This window comes from Mixophyes fleayi, chromosome 8 (genome assembly GCF_038048845.1).
Source record: "Mixophyes fleayi isolate aMixFle1 chromosome 8, aMixFle1.hap1, whole genome shotgun sequence".
NCBI classification, from domain to species: Eukaryota; Metazoa; Chordata; class Amphibia; order Anura; family Limnodynastidae; genus Mixophyes; species Mixophyes fleayi.
In genome coordinates this window covers 23,655,006-23,680,464 of record NC_134409.1, presented here as the reverse complement: position 1 = coordinate 23,680,464, position 25,459 = coordinate 23,655,006, and the positions used below count along the sequence as shown (strand labels likewise).

The window sequence follows — 25,459 nt, the reverse complement described above, 5'->3', positions numbered from 1 at the left end:
TTCACGGTTCTATGTGGCCTCAAACATAAGTGGCAAAACTGTAGGAGAATCCTTCCGGTGTCGCTGGGAGCTGTTAAAAGATGACTGTACACACAGGCCAATGACCGCCATCTGCAGTCATCTACCCACACGTCCGATAATGACCGAGTTGTTCTCTATAGTATTATTGGGCACCCACACTGTGATATTGGGCCTCATAACTGTGACCAGCATTAATCTCCCTCTTACCTGCCCTCCAGGACAAGGTGTTTTGGACAGATCTGGAGAATGAAGCCATCTTCAGTGCCAACAGACAGACCGGAAAAGAGATTTATGTCTTGGCTGAGAATCTCAACAATCCTCATGATATTGTCGTTGTCCATCAGCTCAAACAACCAAAAGGTACAAGAACTTTATTGTATGATAACTACTGAGTTACATTATTGGTTGGTTGTTACTCTTTTTTTTTAATGTATATTTATAGGTGTATTATTGATATACTGGGATTTAAAATACAAGGAGAGAGCATCTGATATGTTAGATTACCTTTTCTTTTTTTTTTAAAAGAAAAATTATATTAATCATTAAAACATGGATCAGTATGCAGTACAGTTCAGTACAGTAATGCATGTATTCCACCCAGGACAGACTTGTCCCAAGCACCCACTTCAAGAGAACTGAATAGTCTACTGCTCAGAAAGTCAGGGGTTAAAAAAAATAAATAAAAATGCTTCCCATCCATCTGGAATATCGGATGTTCTGTCCAGTTGTTATATCGCAGATTCTACAGATGTTTGTGAATGTTAACAAGCCACATTTCACAGAAGAACAACACACCTTCATTATAGATCTATTTTAAATTAAATGTATTCAGAACATAATTGTGTTATTATAATAATACTACTAGCCATGTGTCTGAACCAGTCACTGGCAACCTGTGTCTTTTAAGCTGTAGAGGAACTGCAAGTACCAGCATGCTCTGCCAGCAGAGGCTAAGAGTGGCATATGGCATGCTGGGCCTTGCAGATCTACAACAGCTAGAGAGCCTGAGGCTGCCTAATTCTAGTCTAAACTGATGAGTTTGTTGAATGTTGTCAATTCTTAACCATGATAAATATTAGGTGCTCCCGGCCTGTTGGTGATCACTGTTGTGTGTTTACATTACATCCATAACTCGCAGTCCTAAATCTAATTGTGGTTTTTGTGTAGCTGTAAATGCCTGCAACCAAGGCTCTCTGCCGAACGGTGGCTGCGAGTACTTGTGCCTGGCGGCTCCGCAGATTTCTGCCCATTCCCCCAAATACACGTGTGCCTGTGCGGACGGCGTGGCGTTGGGGCCAGACATGCGCAGCTGTAAGAAAGGTAAGGGGGTAGAAGGGCGGGTAACAGAAGTAGCTAATTATGGGCAGTGTGGTAGTGGGATTAAGTAGATTAATGGAAAGGACATGTAGGCTGATGGGGAGGTACAGTTACATGTAATGTTTTTGTATAAATCAAGAAAATCTTTTTTAAATTGTAATATCTGTATCAATGACCCCATTTATTTATTGTTGCTGTGTTTTGTTTTTTTATTTAATCAGTTGCAGTAGCGGCTACTACTGAGCCAACTTTACCCCCTGTCACCACTGACCCCCCTGCTGCAGATCCTACTACAGATGCTCAGACTACTCCAGGGCTTCCCTCCACTACATCCACTACTACTACAGCGATAAGACGGAACCATTCCAGCACTACCGCCAACCTCCCAACTACCTCTGTGTCCAGCCGCGGGGAGATCCAGATCATGACTACTGGGAACAGCAGTGTATATCAGCACTGTAAGCAAGAGACTGGGATAGCTCCATACACTATACAGCTTCAGATGACATAAGTGAAATGTATTGCAGGCATTATATTTACAGTGATAAAGTGTATTGTGCAGAAGCCACCTCTGGATACATTACTCTCACTGCCTCTCTATGGGTTCAGTTCAGTTTGCCGGACATCACTGCGATTTTTATACTCGTTCCCTATTATTCTCAAAGAGTAAAATTCCCTGTATTCTATAAAACTGCTGTTTTATTGTGTCGCTCACTAAACCACACCCACTCATTAGCCATAAGGAGGAGTGGAAGTGACGGAAAAATGGTAGGAAAACTATCTAGAATATGGAGGACAAAGAAGAACAATTCTACAGACAAGTTAAGGCGAAAATTCCATTCCTCCTCTTCTATGGAATATGTAATTTTCATTAGATTAATCCAGGGTTTCCCAAACCCAGTCCTCAGGGCTCCCCAACAGTGCAGGTTTTCCGGATCACATGTGACATAATTAGGACCACCTGTGGATCTGTTACAATGTGTCAGTCAGTAATGAATACACCTGTGCTCCAGCAAGGAGATATGGAAAACCTGCACTGTTGGGGAGCCCTGAGGACTGGGTTTGGGAAACCCTGGATTAATGCATGTCAGCTAGTTGCTCATGCAGGTTTATTGTCACCTATGATGTTGGAAGATGTAACCACATCCCACCCTTAGCACTGTAATATTTATCCTGATGGTTCTGTCAGAGACATCAGCAGACACATCCCTTCTCGGCAGGACTTGTCAATTGCTTTTCCCACAGCTGACACCTCTAGAAGTAATGGTATTAGTGTAGCCCAGACACACGTCTGCTGCTTTATCTGTCAGTGACCTTGTAAATACTGAGGGACCTTAACCAGTGAGCTCAAGGTTATCGCTGCAGAGGAAAGTATGTGATTTACAAATAACTGTGAGGGATTTGACAGGGTGTAAATTCTCTACTTCTCTTTGTTCTGGTGATATTTTAAGGGGGGGTCAGTGACTCCTCTAAATTTTTTTTCTTAATTTGAGTACAGAGGAGATATTTGTTGTGCCCATGTGTGCTGGTCCTTAACAAAGTTGTAATTTCCCCTGACTTCTAATTTAAAGTGTACCTACTACCAGCTAGAAATATACATTCACCAGGAGCCCCATCTCTCCGCCTTATCTTAATGCTGGTTCTGCTCAAATTAGGCTCTTGGCAAAAACTCCAAATCCTTCACCAGTCACATTATGCCCTGACCTAACCTGGACTGAGCGTTGAGATCACTACATTGAAAAGGACTATTAACATTGCTGCACTAGGGACAGAGATAGATAATTGCCAGTGCTAGAGGCAATGACCATGAGGGCTCGTTCTGTATAGAGATACTCAAAATGTTAGTTCCATCAACAGCAGGTACTCAAAAGGGAGGGTTATCTACAAAAGAAGCACCATCATCATCATAATCATCATTTATTTATATAGCGCCAGAAGATTCCGTAGCGCTTTACACACAAATCTCCCAGCACACTGTTGTCAGTCATCATCATCACCATTTATTTATATAGCGCCACTGATTCCGCAGCACTGTACAGAGAACTCACTCACATCAGTCCCTGCCCCATTGGAGCTTACAGTCTAAATTCCCTAACATATACATGTACACACACAGAGAGACTAGGGTCAATATGATAGCAGCCAATTAACCTAGCTGTATGTTTTTGGAGTGTGGGAGGAAACCGGAGCACCCGGAGGAAACCCCCGCAAACACGGAGAGACAATACAAACTCCTCACAGATAAGGCCATGGTCAGGAATTGAACTCATGAAGTGCTAACCACTGAGCCACCGTGCTGACCCAGTCAGTAAAAAGACTAAATAAAACTGACTTCTATTTATAAATCATATACAGAAGTCATGCATTTTATTTATACATCGGAGGCAGTTTTATTTCCTCTTTGTACTGGCTGACAACAGTGTGCTGGGGGATTTTTGTGTGTGTTCCTTTCCTCTTTCTATACACAGATGTTTAGCAGCTTGTGGTAGGTACACTGTGACTATTGCTTCCCTGTAGGGGAGAGTTGGGTAAAGCGAGGCGATTTGTGAAACTCAGCCTGCAGTAAACGTCTATAGAATCTATTGTGTGACATCACCTTTATAATAAGCTGTGGATCACATGTGTAACTTAATTTGGACAGTGCTGCATTAAATCTTATTGTCTCCTCCTTACAGATGGGAATGCAGATTCTGACCTCAGGTCCACGCTGACTGCTGCAGTGATTGGTGTAGCTGTGCCTGTTGGTGAGTAGTCTGTGTACATGGTGTGTAGACCTTGTACCGTCTGTGTAGCATGGTCACTGTCTAATGTCTCATGTACAATGAACCAGTCTGGTTGTAGTAATGTTTCACAAACACCTCTTTCATATCCCTGCATGGCTCATGCTTCAAGCAAGGCCTTGAAACACACACATGGTTCAGTTAATAATGTGATGCCCTCCATAGATTCCTAGTGTATGATGTTTTTTAATAGTATTTGGCCCACAAGCACATAGTTGTGACATAACACTTCGCATTAAGATAAAATATGAGAGAGAACGTCATGAATCATGAATACACACCATAATGCCTTGTCTCTTCTTACATAGTTCATCATAATCATCATCACCATTTATTTATATAGCGCCACTGATTCCGCAGCGCTGTACAGAGAACTCATTCACATCAGTCCCTGCCCCATTGGAGCTTACAGTCTAAATTCCCTAACATATACAGAGACTAGGGTCAATTTTGATAGCAGCCAATTAACCTACTAGTATGTTTTTGGCGTGTGGGAGGAAACCGGAGCACCCGGAGGAAACCCACGCATACATGGGGAGAACATACAAACTCCACACAGATAAGGCCATGGTTGGAAATTTAACTCAAGACCGCAGCGCTGTGAGGCAGAAGTGCTAATCACTAGGCCACCGTGCATATAATACCTTGCAATGGTGTGTTGTTATTAGGCCTGCATTACCTACCTACACACCAGCCCAGAAAATACTGAAGTCCAGATACAGTGTGTATTTTGAATTAGATTTTCACTATAGTAGAATTATCCGTATGGCTTCCTGAGCTTGATGTGGGGCTGATGCTCTCTCTGAAACGGACGGACTGCAAAAATAATACCTGTTCCCTTCCACCTTGGGTGGGAGATTCAATTAGCCGTGATGTTCCTGAGAACATGGCAGCTGCGCATTTTTACCGTTACTATGGTAAATTATCCGCTGATTTTTCTTCACACCTCTAGGGGGCGCAAGAAAAAATCATCGGGGAGTTCTTGTAAAAATACAGCGGCCGTATTTTCTGACCTGCAACTTCTGTGTACAATTAAAATCTGTAATTTCTATGTATGCATTCTGATCTGCTTTAAATATGAACTCACAATTGTTAAATTTTGCGGTCAGTGATGCAAATTTTATGACTCTCCAATAACCAGCTTTAATCAGCCTTACTCTCAACACTTGCATTGCTTTGATCAGCCCATATGTGTCTGTTTTCAGTAATGAGATACACTAGGGGGTTCACCAAGTGTGCTAACTTCACAGTTAAAAGTAAAACACCACAGTTCACCAAGTGTGAGAACTACAAACAATAAACCTTCAGCTGTTATCTCCTAAACCTGCTCATGTCTCTACCTGGACAATGTAATCTGTTCAGGGTGGATCTTTCTACTTAATTTGCTCCTTTTGTCTTATCCCCTCCTTACATATTCACTGACCCCTGTCTAACAATGTTTACTAAACTGGTTTTATTGCTATCCTTCCATGGCATTATTGTTTGAACTACAGAATCATTTACATCCTGCTTCACACCCCTTGATCTATATTGTCCTCTCACTACTACACCCCCCCACTAATTATCACTCTTGGGGGTATATTTACTAAACTGCTGGGTTTGAAAAAGTGGGGATGTTGCCTATAGCAACCAATCAGATTCTAGCTGTCATTTTGTAGAATGTACTAAATAAATGAGAACTAGAATCTGATTGGTTGCTATAGGCAACATTTCCACTTTTTCAAACCCGCAGTTTAGTAAATATACCCCTCTGGGCTCATTCTCTATCTTAAATGTAATATCCTCAAATTGTCAACAAAAAATAAAATCTCGTCTATCTCTCAATCATTTTTATAGCTTTCCTTCTTCTGTTAACTTGTGATATATCCAAATCTGTCCCCGCATCTCTCATAAATACCTTTTTATCATTCAGAACACTATATGCATCATCTAGGAGCCACTGTATCTATTGTCCCATTTGCTCCTATTGTCTCTGATTCCCCCTCCCTTTGGAATGTACATTCTCGCAGACAGGATCCTCTATCATGCAGATTCATGTGTACACACTATACAGATTTTACAAGATTTACCTTCAGATCTGTGCTCTTGATCTGTCATAATGATCAGCTGAAAAGATGGTGACTCTGCACACTCCATAGAGATCTATGGACACTGCCGGTCCTGAGTGCATACACAATGCGGGATTGGAATAACATTGTTCCATCGTTGAATGAGATTTTTAGCGCGGTTTAAAAATCAAATGAAACGATACACTGTGCTTTGGAACGATATTCATACGTCGCTGCAGCATACACACTTATGCGATATCAGGCCGAACAGTCGTTTATCAGGCCAATCACATGATAATCGGCTGAAAACCATGTAGTGTGTACCCAGCCTAAGTGTTTGAGGTACCTGGATAAAGCTGGCACTCAGATATTCTGGTGTAAAGGATTGATCTCCTCATAGTTATGTGAGGGATGGGCATGCTTCCGTTGTGCTAGCGAGTGCAACACTTAAAAAGAGTTTGCACAAGCACATCCTAAAAAATGTTTTAAGTAATGCAGCCTTTACGCCAGGCCTGTCCAACCTGCGGCCCTCCAGATGTTCTGAAACTACAAGCCCCAGCATGCTTTGCCAGTAAACAACCAGTTGATAGCTGGAAGGGCATGCTGGGACTTGTAGTTTCACAACACCTGGAGGGCCGCAGGTTGGACAGGCCTGCTTTACACCAAACATAGTGGCATAAAGATAACGCACGTCGCAGTTCCTGCATTACTTTGCACAAAAAACATCGCACAGACCCCGTAACGAATGTCAATTAGCTTGTTTCTATAAATGTGATCCAACGGTTGTGCTACTTTAACCTCCTGAACTGAAATTTTAGACGTTCGTTTTTATCAACCTTATTATTCTCATTTATCATTAACATGTATTTGTATAACGTCAGCATACAATACAGAGCTTTCCAATTGGGAACAACACAGCGATAAAACAAAACTGGGTATTACAAATAGACTAAGCAGTAAGATCTATAGAATAACAGTGATCTCATTGTTTCGTCTTCCCTGCTAATGTTTGGACTATGCTCAGTCTCTTCCCATAGCTGTAACAATGTACCTTCTTCTAGATATGTTTTTTCTACCAGTATTCCCACTATGTTGCCAGCACACCCCCCCCTCCCCTCCCCTTGAGGTGCTCTCCCTACCAGTGTTCTCACTGTTACATCGATCTCTTCCATAGCTGTCCCTTGAGGTGCTCTCTCTACCAGTGTTCTTACTGTTACATTAATCTCTTCCATAGCTGTCCCTTGAGGTGCTCTCCCTACCGGTGTTCTTACTGTTACATCGATCTCTTCCTTAGCTGTCCCTTGAGGTGCTCTCTCTACCAGTGTTCTTACTGTTACATCGATCTCTTCCATAGCTGTCCCTTGAGGTGCTCTCTCTACCGGTGTTCTTACTGTTACATCGATCTCTTCCTTAGCTGTCCCTTGAGGTGCTCTCTCTACCAGTGTTCTTACTGTTACATCGATCTCTTCCATAGCTGTCCCTTGAGGTGCTCTCTCTACCGGTGTTCTTACTGTTACATCGATCTCTTCCTTAGCTGTCCCTTGAGGTGCTCTCCCTACCGGTGTTCTTACTGTTACATCGATCTCTTCCTTAGCTGTCCCTTGAGGTGCTCTCTCTACCAGTGTTCTTACTGTTACATCGATCTCTTCCATAGCTGTCCCTTGAGGTGCTCTCTCTACCAGTGTTCTTACTGTTACATCGATCTCTTCCTTAGCTGTCCCTTGAGGTGCTCTCTCTACCAGTGTTCTTACTGTTACACTGATCTCTTCCATAGCTGTCCCTTGAGGTGCTCTCTCTACCAGTGTTCTTACTGTTACATTAATCTCTTCCATAGCTGTCCCTTGAGGTGCTCTCTCTACCAGTGTTCTTACTGTTACATTAATCTCTTCCATAGCTGTCCCTTGAGGTGCTCTCTCTACCAGTGTTCTTACTGTTACATCGATCTCTTCCTTAGCTGTCCCTTGAGGTGCTCTCCCTACCAGTGTTCTTACTGTTACATCGATCTCTTCCTTAGCTGTCCCTTGAGGTGCTCTCTCTACCAGTGTTCTTACTGTTACACCGATCTCTTCCATAGCTGTCCCTTGAGGTGCTCTCCCTACCAATGGTTTTACTGTTACATCGATCTCTTCCTTAGCTGTCCCTTGAGGTGCTCTCTCTACCAGTGTTCTTACTGTTACATTAATCTCTTCCATAGCTGTCCCTTGAGGTGCTCTCCCTACCAGTGTTCTTACTGTTACATTAATCTCTTCCATAGCTGTCCCTTGAGGTGCTCTCTCTACCAGTGTTCTTACTGTTACATCGATCTCTTCCTTAGCTGTCCCTTGAGGTGCTCTCTCTACCAGTGTTCTTACTGTTACATTAATCTCTTCCATAGCTGTCCCTTGAGGTGCTCTCTCTACCAGTGTTCTTACTGTTACATCGATCTCTTCCTTAGCTGTCCCTTGAGGTGCTCTCTCTACCAGTGTTCTTACTGTTACATCGATCTCTTCCTTAGCTGTCCCTTGAGGTGCTCTCTCTACCAGTGTTCTTACAGTTACACTGATCTCTTCCATAGCTGTCCCTTGAGGTGCTCTCTCTACCAGTGTTCTTACTGTTACATTAATCTCTTCCATAGCTGTCCCTTGAGGTGCTCTCTCTACCAGTGTTCTTACTGTTACATTAATCTCTTCCATAGCTGTCCCTTGAGGTGCTCTCTCTACCAGTGTTCTTACTGTTACATCGATCTCTTCCTTAGCTGTCCCTTGAGGTGCTCTCCCTACCAGTGTTCTTACTGTTACATCGATCTCTTCCTTAGCTGTCCCTTGAGGTGCTCTCTCTACCAGTGTTCTTACTGTTACACCGATCTCTTCCATAGCTGTCCCTTGAGGTGCTCTCCCTACCAATGGTCTTACTGTTACATCGATCTCTTCCTTAGCTGTCCCTTGAGGTGCTCTCTCTACCAGTGTTCTTACTGTTACATCGATCTCTTCCATAGCTGTCCCTTGAGGTGCTCTCCCTACCAATGGTCTTACTGTTACATCGATCTCTTCCTTAGCTGTCCCTTGAGGTGCTCTCTCTACCAGTGTTCTTACTGTTACATCGATCTCTTCCTTAGCTGTCCCTTGAGGTGCTCTCTCTACCAGTGTTCTTACTGTTACATCGATCTCTTCCTTAGCTGTACGTTGAGGTGCTCTCTCTACCAATGTTCTTACTGTTACATCGATCTCTTTCTTAGCTGTCCCTTGAGGTGCTCTCTCTACCAATGTTCTTACTGTTACATTGATCTCTTCCTTAGCTGTCCCTAGAGGTGCTCTCTCTACCAGTGTTCTTACTGTTACATCGATCTCTTCCATAGCTGTCCGTTGAGGTGCTCTCTACCAATGTTCTTACTGTTACATCAATCTCTTCCATAGCTGTCCCTTGAGGTGCTCTCTCTACTGGTGTTCTCACTGTTACATCGATCTCTTCCGTAGCTGTCCCTTGAGGTGCTCTCTCTACCGGTGTTCTTACTGTTACATCGATCTCTTCCTTAGCTGTCCCTTGAGGTGCTCTCTCTACCAATGTTCTTACTGTTACATCGATCTCTTTCTTAGCTGTCCCTTGAGGTGCTCTCTCTACTAGTGTTCTTACTGTTACATCGATCTCTTCCATAGCTGTCCGTTGAGGTGCTCTCTACCGGTGTTCTTACTGTTACATCGATCTCTTCCATAGCTGTCCCTTGAGGTGCTCTCCCTACCAATGGTCTTACTGTTACATCGATCTCTTCCTTAGCTGTCCCTTGAGGTGCTCTCTCTACCAGTGTTCTTACTGTTACATCGATCTCTTCCTTAGCTGTACGTTGAGGTGCTCTCTCTACCAATGTTCTTACTGTTACATCGATCTCTTTCTTAGCTGTCCCTTGAGGTGCTCTCTCTACCAATGTTCTTACTGTTACATTGATCTCTTCCTTAGCTGTCCCTAGAGGTGCTCTCTCTACCAGTGTTCTTACTGTTACATCGATCTCTTCCATAGCTGTCCGTTGAGGTGCTCTCTACCAATGTTCTTACTGTTACATAAATCTCTTCCATAGCTGTCCCTTGAGGTGCTCTCTCTACTGGTGTTCTCACTGTTACATCGATCTCTTCCGTAGCTGTCCCTTGAGGTGCTCTCTCTACCGGTGTTCTTACTGTTACATCGATCTCTTCCTTAGCTGTCCCTTGAGGTGCTCTCTCTACCAATGTTCTTACTGTTACATCGATCTCTTTCTTAGCTGTCCCTTGAGGTGCTCTCTCTACTAGTGTTCTTACTGTTACATCGATCTCTTCCATAGCTGTCCGTTGAGGTGCTCTCTACCGGTGTTCTTACTGTTACATCGATCTCTTCCTTAGCTGTCCCTTGAGGTGCTCTCTCTACCAATGTTCTTACTGTTACATCTATCTCTTTCTTAGCTGTCCCTTGAGGTGCTCTCTCTACCAGTGTTCTTACTGTTACATCGATCTCTTCCATAGCTGTCCGTTGAGGTGCTCTCTACCAATGTTCTTACTGTTACATTGATCTCTTCCTTAGCTGTCCCTAGAGGTGCTCTCTCTACCAGTGTTCTTACTGTTACATCGATCTCTTCCATAGCTGTCCGTTGAGGTGCTCTCTCTACTAGTGTTCTCACTGTTACATCGATCTCTTCCATAGCTGTCCCTTGAGGTGCTCTCTCTACTAGTGTTCTTACTGTTACATCGATCTCTTCCATAGCTGTCCCTTGAGGTGCTCTCTCTACTAGTGTTCTCACTGTTACACCGATCTCTTCCATAGCTGTCCCTTGAGGTGCTCTCTCTACCAATGTTCTTACTGTTACATCGATCTCTTCCTTAGCTGTCCCTTGAGGTGCTCTCCCTACCAATGTTCTCACTGTTACATCGATCTCTTCCATAGCTGTCCCTTGAGGTGCTCTCTCTACCAGTGTTCTTACTGTTACATCGATCTCTTCCATAGCTGTCCGTTGAGGTGCTTTCTCTACCGGTGTTCTTACTGTTACATCGATCTCTTCCATAGCTGTCCTAGCCCTTCTCTGCCTGTCTGGATATCTCATCTGGAGGAACTGGAAACGAAAGAATACGAAGAGTATGAACTTTGATAATCCGGTCTATCGGAAAACAACTGAAGAGGAAGAGGAGGAGGAAGAAGAGATTCACATTGGCCGAACATCGCAGATTGGACACGTCTACCCAGCTGTGAGTACTGCAGTTTGCAGAATCATAGGCTATTGTAGAACAGTAACGGTTATAACACTTTGATTTGCGATGCCACTGATGATTTACTGATCTCCGACTGGTAGTTTGGGGGGGCATGTGGTTCACCATCTTAGTCCTCAGCCCTCTGCCTCTCAGATGCAGCCTCACCTTTTTTAAACTATTATATATCAAGTGACCTAAAGGTTTCTTACATTACTAAGTAGTTGGGTTGGAAGTTCCGGTAATGTATCTCTAGATAAAAACATAAGAATATGAGCTCATATCTAGAGATACGAGTTTATATAGTATCAGAATGTTTGTTTCTTTTTTAACTTTCAACAATTCAGACACAATAATTTAAAAATAAAGATTAATAAAATTACAATTCTGGGTCTGACTTCTCCAAACAGGAACGTTCGGCTGTTTTTCTACTGTATGTTTTTGTACTATGCAATGAAAAATCAAAGTTTGTAAGCCATCTCTTGTGCTCACCAGGAGCTGCCGGTTGCAGGGTACACCTGGCAGACACCCAGCTGAGATTTCTGATTGATGTGTGTTATCTTTGCTCAGCATGGAGATTCAGCATCCAGTAGTCGCTTTGTTCTATTCCTGCCTCTCGTAATATCCACATTTCGTATTTTTTCCAGCGAGTGGCACTAAGCCTGGAAGACGACGGTTTACCTTGAGGACTGAACACATTCTCAACTACGTGAGGAGCGTCGCAAAGACTGTCGCTGATCCTGTCTCTTCCCAGCGTGAACATGACAAGCATACACCATATTACATGCCGTGCCGCCAGACCTGGGCGACTTTAACAAGCCGTAGCTCTTGTCACATGTAAGATGTCGCAGATCCCGCTTGTCACTGGGATTACAGCATGTCATAGATCTTGTTTTACAGAGGAGAAATTTGACTCTGCATTTTTCTACAATAAACTGAACCTTTTTCTTATTTATTTTGCTGATGGATAACCACAAAAATTCCATGTTTCAAACATCCAAAGGATGTCAAGGTTTGTACGTATAATCTTTTTTTATACAGATTTTTACTTGATCCCAGGCTCTCCCCCCTTCGCTCACTGTACATAGCAGCCTCTTGGGACAAACTACAGTTTTAAAATATTATATTTATAGAAGTTTTTTTGTACATAACTTAACAAAACTTTGTGGTTCTCCATCAACATATATATATATATAATTTAATGCTGAAACTTAGAATTTTGTAGGATATTTAATAACCTGGGCGTGTTTGGGGCATTTGGGACAGGGGAGGTGCGCTCTGTAAATATGAGAGGGCTGAGAGTATTTATTTTATGTATGTTCTGAATTTATATGTTTGGGTAGAACCCCAGGATTTGCCTGGGTTCAGTTGATGTTAATGAGAGATTAATTATTTGTTACTGTTCCAAGTTCTATGTTCCCTTTCTCCGAAAAACTTATTATCCAGTAGATTGGAAATATAAACAAACCTACTAAAATATTGGGAATAAAACAAAAATGATGTTATAACAGAAATGAATACAAAGTAATCTTGGAACCCCAGAATTTACACCTTGAAGTGCTCAGTTGTGTATTTAACTAATGAGCAGTTTAGGAGCTATGCTTTTTTTATGTACGTTTATATTTATGTTCTTAGTAGAATGATGAATATACACCAATAAGTGTGTCACAAACACATTCTAAAGATTGATTTTTGGAAGAGTGAGCGTGTCTGTGTGTGGTTTAAGAAAAGGACTACAGAGCACTCCCATATCCAACATTGATAGTCGTGTTCTGATGGGCACTGCTGATTCAAACATCTTTAGGTGTATACAGAGTCTGCACACAATGGAGGCAGCCATTTTGTCAGCTGAGTTAATATTCATAAAAATGGAACCAGTCATTTCACTTGGAACTGGTGTCCTCACTGAGGCTTGAAGCACAAAGCTACCTTCATTATATCACTGTTTCCTAGTGTCACCGGTTCATCATGAAGTGATAGGCCGCATTTTAGTGAATATTGGCCCTGCCCACAAAATGGCTGCCTGTAGTGTGTGTGTGTGTGTAGGTAATGGTTACACTCTAGATCCCCATTGGGAAAGAAACAAAGTGAGCTGAGCTCCAATGCTGTATTAGGCTGAGTAAACGGGTAGCACTGGTTTATGTTAATTGATAGTGATTAATGAAGACGTATTGTGCCTTTTAAGAAGTAGTTTAGCATTTTCTTTTGTAAATTGTAGGTTAAAGTGAATTCTGTGTGGGCCACACAAGCAATAACATCAAGATTGTTGAATATAACTCTCCCTGTGTGCGTATGGGAGGTGCATCTTATTTTACTTACACAGGGCTAATCTATAACCTGCTGCAAGCTATTGAGCACTTGAAATGAAATAAAATTATTAGCATCATTTCAGTTTCACCCAACAAATCTACAAATGGAGCATTTTTCCTTTGGGGCAAAGTGTGCAATCGAGGGCCTGTCACATGGTGTGTTTGTGCTATTCACTCCCACCGTGTTGCACTGCAATAGGTGTTTTCTATTACACGTGCAGTGTTCGTATGATTTTCGCTCTGCAGGTGTTCGATCGCACTATTTATCCAAAAGAAACATGCTTCACTGTTCCATCTAGATTACTCACTTGTATGTGATGATAGGCCATTCTAGTATACATATTATTTTCTGCTGGTTGTTAAATATGAGGTGTTTTCCAGGTATGTTTGTGTGGTTTAGGCTAGTAGAGAATCCTGGTGGAAGTTTCTTAGGAGCTGGATTACAATTTGTCGATTGCTACAGTGAACGACTGAGTGATTGCTGGAATGGTTCTTCTAAAAATATTGTATTATAAATTAAACCCATACCAGCACTAGAGTTTTCAACAGTCTCGAATTGGCCAGGACATCCCATTTCTAAAGTAATTTAATTGGTATACTGTGTGCCCCCACTCTTTTTGTTGAATATAAAAAAAAAAAACCACTTGTGCGGCAGAACATGGATATTTGTGTGACCCCCCCCTCACACAGCCACTAGGAGATGTCGCAACATTTTTCCTGCCATTCCTGATGTGAAAAATGAATTGTTGGCATCACTAACCAGTAACCATCATGTTTCCAAGCTATTTACAGGAAATTGCACTAAATCTCGCATTAAAATACATGTTCTAAGGCTACAGATTCTGGAAAGTCCCTTCTGCGTCAGAGAACTGTGGGCAGTTGTCCATGTCATCTGATTATATCCCCAAATATCATTCTTTAATGAAGATGGCACTTTCAGTTTTATTTTTAGATCTATATTTTTTTATTATTGTAGTTTTATTAAACAGCTCTCTTGTGATAGTTGCATAAAAGTGTGTTTTTGTTTTGTTTTTTTCTACTCCAGATACAGACAATAATGCCTTAAATAAACTTGGCGAGGTTTAGGGAAACTGTTCTACGTTTAATTGTGTAGAAAATCTGATGTTGCCCATAGCAACCAATCAGACATTTGCTTTTTTCTCCCCTGGGAGAACCGTTTTCATAAATGTCCCGGAGTTTCTCTTTTAAACTCCATTTTGTCTCATATATCACATTCGCCAAGAGGGCTCTGATTGCTAAGAAACTCCAGTGTGTCATCAAAGTCAGACACTTTGCAGCGGAGATTTGAAAGAAATCTCTGCTCAAAAATGAGTGGAGATTTCTACCGTAATTGCCGCCGCTGTGCCTGGCACGATGTCCCCGCGCCACATCGGTGGCAAATAAATCCCCCCCAATTGTCACAATTATATGTTCTCCTCATATTGCTCTAATCTCAGAGTGATAAAATAGGATTCGTAGCGATAGATTTGCGACCTACCTTTTCTGAAAAAAATATTGACCTTACTATGCATCATACAATAAAATGCCCATTTTACTTCTGCTTTACAAATGATGAGGTAAAATCTGGGAATGGACAAACGGAGGAAAAAGTCTAAAACACCTGAAAAGTTTAAGTAGCATAAAAAAATCCCCACAAGGTCACTAACAATCGACCACAGTTTCCATTGTGTTAAGCTGCTTGTTCCAGCATGTAATATCAGCTGTACAGAAACAATAAAATAAATATATTTATTAATTTGAAGAAAAAAATGATTTATCTAAATATATCCAGCTCTGAATATACAGTATGGGAACTTTCCATTAGTAAAAACTTGAATTAAACACTTGCAGTAATACACAACCAGAAAGACCCTACAAAGACTCTGTCTGGGTGTAAAATGTCAGAAAAGAAGGTATAAAATTAAGACAAACGGGCCTATTGTTATACAGAAAAAGCTGCATTTCAGTGTTATTTATTAATAACACGGTGCCACTCTTATTAATAGGTAGAAACACAGAGCCCCATTTTTATCAGCAAGGTTGGTACAGTACCAGCCAAATGGTAACCCAATGTAATGATATTGAGATTTTAAAATGTTCCTAATATGTTGTCGAGTTGGGTTTTGCCCTCCCGGGCTAAAATTTGCCAGCCCTCCCCTGGGCAGCATGATTCCTGGGAAATAACAATGACATTAATACATTTGATAAGAAATATAGATCATTCCATGAATATGACATAGGATTTTGTCTCATTTATTTTTACAAAGATCTATTTTATTCCTGCAACTTTAACCATATTTTTATGTTGGACACACATTAAACACATTAGGGATGTTTATATAAGACACAGGTGAAACATTATGCTAATAGGTATATAAAAAAACAAAATGTTACATGCAATACAAAGATTTACATTCTAGATAGTGAATAAATCAGACAGATTTACAAATATGATATATAACGTTGGTGTGGTGTTAAGTAGCCCCAGTACTACAGCAGGAGAAACGTACAATGCAACATTTAAGAACAGTAAAATAGTAAAATATCAGAAGCGCTAGTTGTGGAGTGACATTATGCTATGTGGAACGTTATTTCACATGCTTAAAAACCTGTCCATTCATTTGGTTGCTTTTATAAATGTAAACTATTATAGATTGTGTTGTTGCTAAATAAATATATCCCTTTTGTCAGTGTCTCCCACGTTCCCTAAGGCTCTGACGCAGTGTCTCCCACGTTCCCTAAGGCTCTGACGCAGTGTCTCCCACGTTCCCTAAGGCTCTGACGCAGTGACTCCCAACCTTATACTGAATCTTATGGGAGGTTTCTCAAAATATGTTCACTACAAATTTTATAAATCACACCAGATTTATTTTAATTGCATCTCCCCATATATTTTTGAACACTGTATCTGACAATTGAGGGACACCCCTGAAACAATCATAAAATTACAGATGTGGCATAATTGCACGCCATTAAAGGCGATAATAGAATATAGTATCCTGCCCTTATTCTTTGAGGTTTAAATGTCCATGATGCAAGAGTTGAGCTTACGGTGAGGAGGGTGGTCAGCTTCTATCACTGGTTTACATATAGAGTAGGTTACACAAAACATGGCTTCCGCTTGGTTATTATCAGTTAATATGGGGAATTCCTTGTTGTTTTTCTCTTGGTATAATTGCTATTACCCTTCTCTGAAATCCAGTGACCTTATATACAGCAACTAAAACTGGATCTTATAGGCAAGACCTGTGTGGGTGCTAATCCCACCCGCCCCCACCACAGGGGCTGCTCACCCCGTCTTACCTTGTTTAGAGAGGTGGGGCTGCATCTTCCCTTGGGAGTGTGGCATTGGGCTGTAAAATCATAGCCCAACTCCACACTCCTAGCCCACTACCAAAATGGAGGAGCAGCAGCACTGGGCTGTGACATCATAGCCCAACTCCACACTCCTAGTCCACTATCAAAATGGAGGAGCAGCAGCTGGACATTTCACGTTCAATGAGGGGATGCTGTGGTGAAAATAAAAAACTCTGAGTGGCATTATATCACTAGTTCACTATGTTTTAGTACCGTGGGGCCCTAGTAACTCTATACATTGTTAACAGGTGTTAACTTCATTACCTCCTCCTGTACCACCTAACCACTTTTCAGTGCCATTAGTCCCTATGCAGGTCTATCTGTAATGAGTTGTCCTTTGCTAGTGACAACTCTTAAAGCCATATTTATATATAAATAGAACTCAAAAGACAGGTTATCCTCACTCGCTGTAACTCCTTAAAACTGTAGATGCAAAGGATGCTGGGAAAACATGGTGGCATCTAGTCACTCGGCTCAGGTCAGAAATAAATGAGAACGTGAGGGGGTTTTCTTCAGTAAACACAAGTATAATATTCCAGCTGCCCGTTCACTTCTCAGTGAACATTACTTGGTTGGATATTCACAGGGCTCTTGTTTGGAGCACGTAACTTTTTCAGTCAAACAAAATGGCTGAAACATTATTGCTGACAGCAGGGCTATAGAAAGGGTTAATGTTAACCTCTATATCTATAAATGAGCACAGATATAATTCCAACTACTGCATGTTGGTGTATGTATATTTATATATGTTTGCGTGTGTATGAATGTGTCTGTGTGTATATATGTATGTAGTTACATGCAGCACATGTCATGCAAATCTGTGAGTGGATGCATTGCAGGCTGGCCCGGCATTGTATGAGGGCACTTTACATTAATCTAACCAACATAGGTACAGGTCAACCAAAGCTGTTCATATTTTTTAAATAAGGGTTGAATTTCTTAAATCACATTTTGTGTTTTTTTTTATATATACAGATAAAATGTTTACCTGAACTCTGGCTTATGACCTTCTGTCTGCTGTTACCCTTAAGATTAAGATTTTTTTTTTTTTTTTATATATATCTAAATAATTTAACCCCTACATTGCCACAAGTGAGTGTGGAAGAAAACACTCCAGCGGTTGGTGGACAATGTGTGTGGAGTGAGCTGTGGTTTCTACTGCTGGAAGTTAGGAAAGACATCTGTAAATAAATACCATGTCTTAACCCATATACTTAACTTGTTGTACAATTATGACCCGTTTCTACATAGAAAAAATAAACTTTTTTACCCTACGTATTTGTGTTGTGTGTAATTATTTGCATGATTCCTATATAGTCTTTAAGCAAAAGTTTTAGGCAGTGTTAATTGAATCAGAACAGAAACACAAAACATCTTATTACAACCCACACAGTACTGATTCTTATTCCACCAGCACTGTTCTCTTTGAGAACCGGAAATGTTAGAATTAAAAACTGAACTTTAAGAAAATTCCGTTGTGTAAAGTTGCATTAAACAGCAGATTCTTAGGGTTGGTGCAAAGCTGCGTCATGGCTCTGGGGGGCCCAGGGTACTTAAGACAGGGTGGGCCCCTATGATGTAATATGGTTATAAGTTTAGAAAATGTTAGACAAATAGACATGCAATACTGTGTGCACTACTGTTAGGTGCACGCAGCTCTGTCTTCACGAGCAGTACAGTGTGAAGCGGGACATACCTCCCAACTGTCCTTGTTGTCGGATCAAATCCTGACTAAGCGAGACAGTCGCCCAAATTCGGGACTGCACCACCAGATTCAGGACAGTTGGCAGAATGTCCTGCTCTCTCCTATCTGTCTTGTCACTTTCACCGCCTGTGGCTGCTGGTGTCTTTAGTTGCTGCTTGTCTGGATCCTGCAATGTTGGTGGTCCTATGTGGAAAAATAATGGGTATATGTAAATTGGAAAACTCCAAACACCACCAGTGTTAAATCAATTGCACCCAGGTTTAATAATGAGGCCTCTCTCCAGTCCCAAACATTAAAATTAAAGTACTCACTTTTGATAGACCCATTTCACTCCAAGCAGCCTCTACATTAAATTAATAGTACTCCCATTTAATAAACACATTTCCCTCCCTCCAAACAACCCCAGGAATAAGTTAATAGCATTTTCGTTTAAGAAATAGAACCATTCCAGACATGAAATAATTCATATTCACATTTAATAAATAGCCCTCCTCCCCAAACTTAACCTCACATTCAATAAATAGCCCCAAACCACCCCAGTATTAAATGAAAGGTCCTGTCACCCCATATTAACTTAATAGGTCCCACTATTAAATTAAAATAGCCCCACTATCACCCTACAAATAAATTAATAACACCCACCATTGAATTGGCTCGACCCACAATCCACCATTAAATTAACACCATACCTCCCACCCAAATTACAGTAGAGACTCTCCCCCCCCCCCCCCCCCCACTCCAGCAATAAATATACCTATTTTCCTCAAACCATCACTGCCATTAAAAAAATCCTATTCACAATTAATAAATAGTCCTTATTCTCCCCAAACATTCCCACATTAAATTAAAGGTCCAATCACGCCATCTTAAATTCCACTATTAAATAGTGAACCAATCAATAAAATAAAATATATATATATATAATCTATAATATAAATGTCTAGTGGCGTGTGTTTGTCTGTGTGTGTGTGGAAAAAATAAAACCAAGCTGCAGCGCCACCTGCTGGGCGGAGTTATACACTGACCTACTAAATTCTTAGTGTGTGTGTGGAAAAAAATAATTCAGAAAGGCCTGAAATTTGGTATACTAAGATGTTTTTAATTTGTTAATTGTTAAAAGTGTTTATAAAGATTTTAAAAAAATATATATATATTTCTTGAAGGAGAAGTGACAGTTGGGAGTGGTTGGTGGTTGCCGGGGGTGACAGTGGGGAGTGGTTGGTGGTTGAGGCCTGGGCTATGGCCCAAATGCATGACAAGAACCTTTTTAACACCTTAAGTAGCTTGATTTGACTAGAATGCATGAGTATATATATATATATATAAAAAATCTGGCATACCTGGGCTTGTAAAGAAAAGATAGAGGAAGGTTGACAACCCCTGCAGTATAGTATAGTAACATCCCCCCCTCCCTCACACAGTATACTAACATAGCCTCCCTCCCTCCCACATTATAGTAACATACCCCCCCCACACACACACACTCACACCACACACATACATTATAATAACATGCTACCCCCTTACCCTCACACGTACCGTGTCCCAGTTGCGCTGTGTAGGAGCTCTTGCCGCTCGGCACACATGGGACGGCACCTGTCAGTGACAGTGATTGGAGGGAAGCACACACAGGAGGTGGGACCAATCTAATCCGCGGCCACTAGAAGGCAGGTGACTGGTCCTGGGGAAGGAACCAGCCACCAAGAACCATACTGACCCCTCTGCTAGCACCCTTTTAGAGTAGCTGATCTGGGAGGCATCCTGACAGAGGGGGGCCCGGGGCATATTGACCAGAGAAAATATGAAAGGTGTAAGCGAACACCTTTGTCTGGTGCCTATAGTGATACTGTGGGCTCCTGAGACCACACCATTCACCAAGACCCTAGCCAGCCAAGGTAGCAGAGTATAGAGCTTGTATCTCCTGAAGAAAGTATTCCCCCCTGACCCCAGGCGCGGACTGGGAGATGACAGCCTGGGGGGCGCACAGGCGGCCGCATCACACGACTCGGGATGCGGCCGCCGGTGAAAATGTGTATATTGCATCCGGGGGGTGGCCGGCCGTCCTACCCCGCGGCCCTAATAGCGGTAAGACTGAGGCCCCCCGGGCCAGCCCGCCTAACCCTATCCCCCCCCAAAAAAAAATCAAATAGGTGTGGGGTGTCCAACATAAATACTAGAATAAGTGATTAGTTTGTCCTCATCCAATTTGTTTCTTGCAGGTGATGGAGGAGCCAATTTTTGTGCAGAGATCGGTTGGTCGTTTTTGAGAAAGGTGATCAGCCTCTGAGAACTAGGTTCCTGGCTCTTGGGCATTTTGAAAAAAAGATGCAACTAATCTTAAACTTGTTTTCCTGCTGACCTGAGGCCCCCTGAGACCAGAAGGCCCCCAGACCAGACATAAAAAATTGGAAAGATTATAAAATAATTAAGATATCATTAAGCATATATCGGATATAGCTCACCATGAGGCAACGTGTCAGAAACTTTAACCGGTTATGATTTGCAGAAGAAAATTACTTAGAAACTCCGTGTAAAAGATCAGGCAATTCCCTCATTGCAAGAAAACCAGGAAAGAATATATAATCTAGCAATGCAATTTTGGACGTGCTGTGAGATGTCTATATTAGAGTTAGAGCTCTCTCTTGTGGTGAAAGTGCTAAATAGCAAGGCAGCTACTTTTCTGTGAACAGCAACAAGGGGTTTCAGTAGGATGAGGATAATTCCACAGAGGACAGGGCAAACAAAAATCAGCAGAAGGGATCTCGGCTACGATCCCTGAGAACAGTGGTCACTCCAGGGATGGCTTCCTGCAGTAATATGTAACTTGAAGATAGGCTGGACTGAAATTGGATGGCTTCATGTATTATCAGTTTATTTTATGTGGAGGGACTGTTCACCCCTTGTTCAAAGTGGTGAAAAGTATTAATGTTAGGAGTTGCAAATTTGCTGGTGTTATTGAAGATGCCAGCAGTAGTCTATCTGTGTTTAGGTGGTGGGACTAATAGCCCCAGATACACAACAGAGTTGCCTTTCCTGCTACATTACCCCAAGGGACCAGGAGGCAGCAGATGGGACCGCGGGTGAAACACCTTGCAGTGGGATGTGAGTTACGGAGGAGCTTGCTGGGTTGTAAGTGCCTCCCTGTTTGATTTCGATGGGTAATAACACCAGATGGGGCAGATTATTGACATCATTTGATGGAGCTCAAATGAATTGCAATTGTACGAAATGTCTGCTAAGCCACTACCACTTTGATAGTAGTTTTGAGATAGGACAAGTACTGACTGAAGGCTTCCTGCAAGAGTGCCAGCTCTTGAAACAAACCTTGGTGGTGGCTATTTCAAACTAATTGTGAGCATGTGATATAAAAAGATTTGATCTAATTATTTGTAGACACACCGGGTGGTTGTGCTGTGATTAACTCTTTGTCACACACACATGTCAAGTAGTCTCAGGTGAGTGCAGGTTGTGACAATAGAGCACATGCATTCTCCTGCAGCAAACCCTACAACAACATCACACCTTTCAACTAATTCAGGAACATTGAAATCATATATTCTACAATCTATTTGTTTGGGACTCTGGATTTCAGAAGAACCTTGTTTTTACTATATTTATGACATAAAGGCAGTCATCAATTCCAGGGAATGAGAGTTCACGGGTCTGGTCAATATCAAGTGTATTGTTACATTTTTGGGGATACATAAACTTTTCTGAAAGTACCATTGGAATATTATTGTAGCGATTGCTTTAAGTCGATAAACACATTTTGATGTTTTATGAATTTATTTTTAATCAAGCATATATTTTTTTTATAATTTGGAATTTCTATAGAGAATAATAATTGATACAATTATATGTTATAAGCTCAGATCAATTGTTTTTGTTTTTCGTCTCTAAATGGAAGAACAATCCCATAATTTGATGCTGCAGCTCCTTGTAATACAGGAATATATTTTTTGCGTCATAGATGAGCATGGGGAGAGCATGTAGGTTTTATACAGATGGCTCCCTGGTTGACATTGAATCTATGGTCCCTGTGCTATGAGGCAGCAATACTAAACACTGTCCCTCCATGACGCCTATTTACTGTTGGAAGATAATTATTTGCAGTTTTGCAAGTTTATGTTTTGTAATGATTATAAAAGTTTACTTATCATATGACCATGCTCAATGATGACCCTTTAACATCCCCAACCTTGCTTTTGCATGTATTATGCATATTTGCCAACTCGGGCAAGCTGTCCTGCGGGAGATCAGGGGGGAGGTTGGCATGTGGGGGCGAGGCTCTGTGAATCACGCCATTTGGCCCTGCCCCCTATATGGCAGCACACTTTTTTAGCCTATTACAGCAGGGGGCGCAGCCACAATGATGCGTGACTCGCGTCCTAAGCCCCGCCACCCACCACTTAAGTAATGAGAGGACCAGAAACCGAGAGGTTGCCCTGCTCTCCCAGGTGTTCGGGAGGACTCCCAGAAATTCGGGAGTCTCCCGGACATTCCGGGAGAATAGGCAACTATGGTATTATGTTGATGTTGTTATTCCTAGAAAATAGTAAAATAATATACAAAAATATAAACATGGATACATCTAGTCACCACCTCTCCTCATATCTCCCTCACTGTTAATAACAACAAAATGTCCTCAGTCTCCTTGGTGTCACACATGACTCCACCCTCTACTTTATTCCTCACATCCAGACTCTCTCCCAGTCCTGTCGACTCCACCTTAGAAACATTGCAAGAATATGGGGCAGCACGGTGGTTAAGTGGTTAGCACTTCTGCCTAACAGCACTGGGATCATGAGATCAATTCCCGACCATGGCCTTATGTTCTCCCCATGTTTGCGTGGGTTTCCTTCGGGTCCTCCGGTTTACTCCCACACTCCAAAAAACATACTAGTAGGTTAATTGGCTGCTAACAAATTGACCCTAGTCTGTCTGTCTGTCTGTGTGTGTGTGTGTGTGTTAGGGAATTTAGACTGCCTGCCCCCAATGGGGCAGGGACTGATGTGAATGAGTTCTCTGTACAGCGCTGTGGAATTAGTGGTGCTATATAAATAAATGGTGATAATAATAATAATAAATACGCCATTTTCTTACTCAACATGCTACCAGAACTCTTATCCATTCTCTCATCTTGACTACTGCAATCTTCTGGTATCTGCTATCCCCACTTCAATCCATTCTGAATGCTGCCACAAGACTGATCTTCCTCTCTCACCGCTTCATATCTGCTGCACCATTTTGCAAATCCCTACACAGGTTCCTTGTGTCCTCCAAAATTCAAATTACTCACCCTTACCTACAAAGCCCTCAACAACAGTTCCCCTGCATACATCTCAAATCTCATATCAAAATACTCTCTCTTTCACCCTCTTAGATCTATCTCCAACCTCCGACTTGTCTCGTCTCTGGTAACCACTTCTCACTCCTGCCTGCAAGACTTCTCCTATGCTGCTCCCCACTTATGGGGCATCCCCTACCACGCCCAATCAGGCTTTCCCACAGCCTTCAAATATTTAGGAGAGCCACCAATTGAGGGTGACACATTAACCTGGCACTGCAAGGGTGTGTTTGGAGAGAGTAAGAGAGTCAAGGGCTTCCTTATGCTTCAGAGGTGCTAGGCATGCCCCATCTTGATTCCAAATACAGAAATGTTTTTGGGATGCCTTTTGTTATTCTGGTTTGTTCACATGCATGGTTTAAAAAATGGGAAGTTTTATTAATTTTCCAAGCCCTGGCTAGCAGTGAAGGGGGCACCTTAGGCAAAACGTTTCCAATGCTGTAATGCAACTTGAAAATCTTGAGAGCAGTGCAATGAAATTCCATGGTAAGTAGGATTGACATTTAGCCAGTGTTTTAATGGTCTCGAAGGCAATGGGTAACAGGGCAGAAATATAAACTCCCCTCAATGCCACTGGCACATGGAGCACTTAGGAGAAACACCACCTGTCCTATAATCGGGACATAAAATCCTGATCAGTAGACTCAGATCTGGACTGACTAAAACAGGCCAGTTGGCGCATACTCACTTACTTACTTTTTGGTCAAGTACAATTTGCAACATCATAGCCTGCCCCCTAAATGTGCAATAACATCATGTCATCACACAACGGGTGGGAGAGAGCATGATGACGCAAATTACATCACCAAGTCCCTGCCCTCTTTACAAGCACAGTCTGTTAAGAAAGCATAAGCAAGTTTGGTTGGGAGGTATGCAAAATACTATGCTTCCTCACGTGCCACTTAATTTTCTATTACATTTCTTTATGCTACCTACGGTGAAAAGTGTTTTTTTACTGTTGAAACCACAATGAATTATTTCAGCAGCTACTATAGTAAGTGAAATGGGAATTTGGAAAACATTGAGGGAGTCCTGCTGGAGGGTCTGTTTATAAGTGGAAGAGAGAGAAACCATTGTAATTCAACAACAGGAAGAGATTATCCACCTAATTGTAGTCACACTTGGACGGTTTGGGCTATTTATGGAGTGCGGCCATATTCCAGCAGACCAAGCTTTACCGACGTCAATGTAACAATCACATAACCTCTCTAATGGTAACAGGGACAAAACGTACAGAACAATGCAACCTCTAGTGAGCTGGAAAAACGCGCTAAAACACGCAATAGGACGATCGTAGTCCCGCCCTCCTTCCCATTGGTCGGCTCTCTCCACCACCAACGCGTCATCACTGCCGCGTTTTCCCTACGTCGCCAGTGTGTCGCTGTACGTCAC

At 41.9% G+C, this 25,459-nt stretch overlaps 1 protein-coding gene and 1 long non-coding RNA gene across 4 annotated transcripts in view; both read left to right on the top strand.

Annotated features, from left to right (window-relative positions):
• LRP8 (LDL receptor related protein 8) overlaps window positions 1–16,171 on the top strand; it is a 120,131-nt gene extending 103,960 nt beyond the window's left edge. For all 3 annotated transcript variants that reach the window (XM_075182114.1, XM_075182113.1, XM_075182112.1), the window contains 6 exons: window positions 240–381; window positions 1,189–1,341; window positions 1,560–1,796; window positions 4,014–4,082; window positions 11,171–11,349; window positions 11,997–16,171. In XM_075182114.1, coding sequence (XP_075038215.1) covers window positions 240–381; window positions 1,189–1,341; window positions 1,560–1,796; window positions 4,014–4,082; window positions 11,171–11,349; window positions 11,997–12,035 — 819 coding nt within the window. In that variant the 3' untranslated portion in view covers window positions 12,036–16,171. The remainder of the gene's footprint in view (window positions 1–239; window positions 382–1,188; window positions 1,342–1,559; window positions 1,797–4,013; window positions 4,083–11,170; window positions 11,350–11,996) is intronic.
• A 97-nt stretch (window positions 16,172–16,268) lies between these two features.
• On the top strand, window positions 16,269–18,289 carry LOC142099048 (uncharacterized). The gene is made up of 2 exons (XR_012678465.1): window positions 16,269–16,369; window positions 16,434–18,289. It is a non-coding gene; the product is annotated as an uncharacterized LOC142099048 (long non-coding RNA).
• The last annotated feature ends 7,170 nt before the right edge of the window (window positions 18,290–25,459 follow it).